The sequence below is a fragment of the Engraulis encrasicolus genome, chromosome 1 (genome assembly GCF_034702125.1).
Source record: "Engraulis encrasicolus isolate BLACKSEA-1 chromosome 1, IST_EnEncr_1.0, whole genome shotgun sequence".
NCBI classification, from domain to species: Eukaryota; Metazoa; Chordata; class Actinopteri; order Clupeiformes; family Engraulidae; genus Engraulis; species Engraulis encrasicolus.
Genome location: NC_085857.1, coordinates 31,891,305 through 31,895,669, shown reverse-complemented (window position 1 = coordinate 31,895,669; position 4,365 = coordinate 31,891,305). Strand labels below are relative to the sequence as shown.

Here is a 4,365-nt window from a genome sequence, read left to right as displayed (position 1 = left end):
GTGAAACCCCCCTCATAGACACATAGGAGGTGCGCGGGGATAGGCTTGACGTTTTGGGGAGGGGGCAGGCTCTTTTCGCCACATCTGCAGCGAGACAGGTTACTGCCCGGTACATCAGCTTTAGCCAATTACTGATTGGCCCGTTCGCCCGGTATATAAAGTGAGCCGCAGCACCGGTTCGGCTCCCTCCTTCTTTCCTCCTCCTCGTCGCCAAGATGATGAGCTACGGATCTGACATCTACAATGCATCTTCCTACCGGAAGATTTTCGGGGACTCTCCCCGCTACTCTTCCCCGTCTAGGATGATGAGCCACGGCGGTAGCGGCAGCGGCTCGTCCCGCCACGGCTACCGCTCCCACTCCCTGTCCCGCACCAGCGCGTCCTCCTCCCTCACCTCCTACAAGCGCAACATGAACATGCGCTCCGGCGGCGGCAACTACTCTCTGATGCCCATCGAGAACTTCGACCTGTCCCAAAGTTCCGTGCTCAACAATGAGTTCAAGATCATCCGCACCAACGAGAAGGAGCAGATGCAGGGTCTCAACGACCGCTTCGCCACCTTCATCGACAAAGTGCGCAACCTGGAGCAGCAGAACAAAGTCCTGGAGACCGAGCTGGTGACGCTCCGCCAGCGCACGACCGAGCCCTCCCGTCTGGCGGACCTCTACCAGCAAGAGATCCGCGAGCTGCGCTCCCAGATCGAGGAGTTGAACGGCGAGAAGTCTCAGATCATGATCGAGCGCGACGGCATCGAGGACGACCTGCAGAAGCTCCGCGGCAAATACGACGACGAGGTGCGCGCCCGCGAGGAAGCCGAGCACACGCTGAAGGTGTTCAAGAAAGACGTGGACGACGCCACCATGGTGCGCCTGGACCTGGAGAAGAAGGTCGAGTCCCTGCTGGACGAGATCAACTTCCTGAGGAAAGTCCACGAGGAGGAGGTGGCCGAGCTGATGAACATGATCCAGGCGGCGCAGGTGTCCGTGGAGATGGAGGTGGCCAAGCCGGACCTCACCTCCGCGCTGAAGGAGATCCGCGAGCAGTACGACTGCGTGGCCGCCAAGAATCTGCAGTCGGCCGAGGAGTGGTACAAGTCCAAGTTCAGCGACCTGAGCGAGCAGGCCAACCGCAGCAACGAGGCCATTCGCGCCAGCCGCGAGGAGATCAACGAGTTCCGCCGCCAGCTGCAGTCCAAGACCATTGAGATCGAGAGCCTGAGGGGAACCAACGAGTCCCTGGAAAGGCAGATCCGCGAGATGGAGGACAGGCACAACTCTGAGTGCATGGGCTACCAGGTAAGATAATGCTTTAGAAATACTTTAGGTTTATGTGATAAATAATACACTGCAAAGAAAAATATAGCCTTATTGAAAGTAAGAAGAAAATAAATATAAATGGAAGTAATTGCCGTGATGCAAGTGCATGGGCTAACAGGTAAGATGATGCTTAGACATATCATAGTTGAGAATATGTTTTGGTTTCTAAAATATTTTCATAGGCCTGGGTTAAACTGCAGGTTTATGTGATAAATAACAAAATACATATTTGGGAGTAGTTTCCGTGGCGCAAGGGCACCAGTTAAGATGCTGCTTAGAAATATCATAGTTGAGAGTATGTTTTGGTTTCTAAAATAATTTACATAGGCCTATAGGTTAAACTTTAGATGTATGTGATAAATAACACACTGCAAAGAAAATGGCTATAACTGGGAGTAATTAATGTGAAGCAAGCGCATAGTTCATCAATGTTGAACGAAGATTTGAAACATGGGCGTTAACTCTTTGTGTCTGGAGTCTGGACATAGTGTTCATTTGAAAGTAGGCTACCAACTTTAAAAAAGATGCCAAGCGGACTGCACCTTTTGGTGTAAACAACACATGTAACGTCACAGAATGGCCGTAAATAGTCTTTTGAAGTTAAATGGAATCTAGCCACTGAAAATAAGTGAAATCGTAATTGCCACGTCTGGGATACGTGATTGGAAAGTACTGTCCATGGTGCTGACAAGTGAAGCGCACGACTCGCAGCATTTACCGCTGTGAGGGGCACGCCCACGAGCCAAGGTCAAGCGACACTTCAAATGTATCTTGCTGTTTGGAAGGGTTTCTAAATGGTTTATTTTTAAAACTTCCACTGTGTCAATTATGCTGTTTGACTACACCATCTCGATACGGATATTTGTGGGAAATTGAGAGAAAACAAGCGCACTATCGATTTCAATGGCTTGTGTGAATATGATAGATGCAAAATAATAATACCAGGAGGGAAGTATTGAATAATAAATAATCCATAAGGCTATATTGAGGTGATAAAATCAGCCTTACATATGTAACACAGAGGTTGAGGGTTGAGGGAAGCCACTCATGCAAGAGTAATCTAATCAATTATTCATAAACAAAAAGCAACCAACTTCACTTACTGCATGACATGGCACGCCATGCTCTCTCTCTCTCTCTCTCTCTCTCTCTCTCTCTCTCTCTCTCTCTCTCTCAAAACGAATGGTAAAAATCTTCATCTATTAAGCCTTAGTTATAGTGTAGCATTACAGCCGCAAATTAAGACTAAATTGAAAATGATCTCTGTCTCTCTCTCTATCTCTCTGTCTCTGTAATAGTGTTGCTAAAGCGCATTATTAAAACTAAATTGAAAATTCTCTCTCTCTCTCTCTCTCTCTCTCTCTCTCTCTCTCTCTCTCTAAAAGGACTCCATTGCTCAGCTGGAGAACGAGCTGAGGACCACAAAGAGCGAGATGGCTCGTCACCTGAGGGAATATCAGGACTTGCTGAATGTCAAGATGGCCCTGGATATTGAAATTGCTGCATACAGGTAGGTCTACCACCACGTCTTGTATGGATTTTAAATCTGTTACGTTAATAACCATTACTCATGCATTGTTATTCATAATGTGCAGCTGGTATATACATTTATTGCTGTGCAAAGTCATACACACTGTAAATGTGAATTGATTTACAAGAGGAGACACATTTTGGAGATAAATGGCCAACAGCAGGACTCTCATGGTTAATTTATGCTGTGCTCCTCGGAAGCAAATCAATTACTTAATCCTTCTCTCATTCATCATTTCTCTCGTTTGCTCTCTCTCTCTCTCTCTCCCTCACACACACACACACACACACACACACACACACACACACACACACACACACACACACACACACACACACACACCTTCCCCCTCCCCAAACACACACACATGCACGCGGCTGATGCCTCATGCTCTCGCTCTCTCTCTCTCTCTCTCTCTCTCTCTCTCTCTCTCTCTCTCTCTCTCTCTCTCTCTCTCTCTCTCTCTGCCCACTTCTCTCTGCCCCCTTCTCTCTGTCTTTATCTCTCTCTCCCTTCATCTCCCCGTCTTTCTCCAAAACCACCCTCCTCTCCCATCCTCCTCCTCCTCATCACCTTCAACAGGAAACTCCTGGAGGGCGAGGAGACCCGCATCAGCACCGGCGTCAACTTCTCCATGCCTTCCTCCATGTCCATGGGCGGCGGCGGCGGCAGCGGCCAGGGCTACAGCTACCAGACCCGCATGTACACCACCACCACCAGCGGCGGCAGCGGCAGCTCTAGCTCCAACAAGAAGGACAAGAATGACAAGGATGACGAGCAGAACAACCAGAATAACCAGAGCCAGAAGTCCAGTAGCAGCAGCAAGAGGGAGATGTACGAGGAGACCATGATGACCACCAAGAAGATGGAGAAGCAAGACGATACCACCAGCCAGAAGAACTAAACGAAACACCACAACCAACAAAAAAACAATTAGCAATTTACAAAAATGATGACGACAAAACCACACCCGACACCTTCTCTTTTCTTCTTCTTCTGAAACTCGCTCCCTCCCTCCCTCCGTCCTACCACTTCCTCCTCCTTTCCTTTTTGTCCTTTATTCCACCCCCGTTCTCCTAGTCCCTCCACTTCTCCACTCCCCCTTCCCTGTTCCTTCCTTCTGTCCTTCCCCTTTTTTTCCTCAGGGGTTGTCTCAGAGAGGAATCCAGTGTGTACAAGCTTACTCTCCACTAACCAAACTTAGTAATTCTCTCTCTCTCTCTCTCTCTCTCTCGCTCTCGCTCTCGCTCTCTCTCCTGTTCTCTCTACTGTCTCAAGATGGACGCCAGTCCCATCTAAGCATTCTGCACTCTCCTGAGCACCAAAGAGTCAGGAGGCACTTTTGACGTATAGGAACATACACACTCTTGCAGTTTCTCAACGACACACTCTTGCAGTTTCTCAATGGCACACTCTTAGAATTTCTCAAAGGCACACTCTAACAGTTTCTCAGTGACGCACTATTGCAGTGCGTCACCTGCGGGGAAAGCTCCCGGCAAAATGTGTGGGGGGGGGTTT

At 48.8% G+C, this 4,365-nt stretch overlaps 1 protein-coding gene across 1 annotated transcript; it reads left to right on the top strand.

Moving 5' to 3' along the window:
• The first annotated feature begins 215 nt into the window (after positions 1-215).
• inab (internexin neuronal intermediate filament protein, alpha b) lies at positions 216-3,913 on the top strand. Its single transcript, XM_063200110.1, has 3 exons — positions 216-1,295; positions 2,702-2,826; positions 3,430-3,913. The coding sequence occupies exons 1-3, from the start codon at positions 216-218 to the stop codon at positions 3,749-3,751; spliced, it is 1,527 nt and encodes a 508-aa protein (XP_063056180.1). The 3' UTR covers positions 3,752-3,913.
• The last annotated feature ends 452 nt before the right edge of the window (positions 3,914-4,365 follow it).

Bases quoted from the DNA above. Each gene is read 5' to 3' on its own strand.
- inab (XM_063200110.1), top strand. From the start codon at position 216: ATGATGAGCTACGGATCTGACATCTACAATGCATCTTCCTACCGGAAG. The intron at 1,296-2,701 runs GTAAGATAATGC...TCTCTCTAAAAG, and splicing joins CTGAGTGCATGGGCTACCAG to GACTCCATTGCTCAGCTGGA. The intron at 2,827-3,429 runs GTAGGTCTACCA...CACCTTCAACAG, and splicing joins ATTGAAATTGCTGCATACAG to GAAACTCCTGGAGGGCGAGG.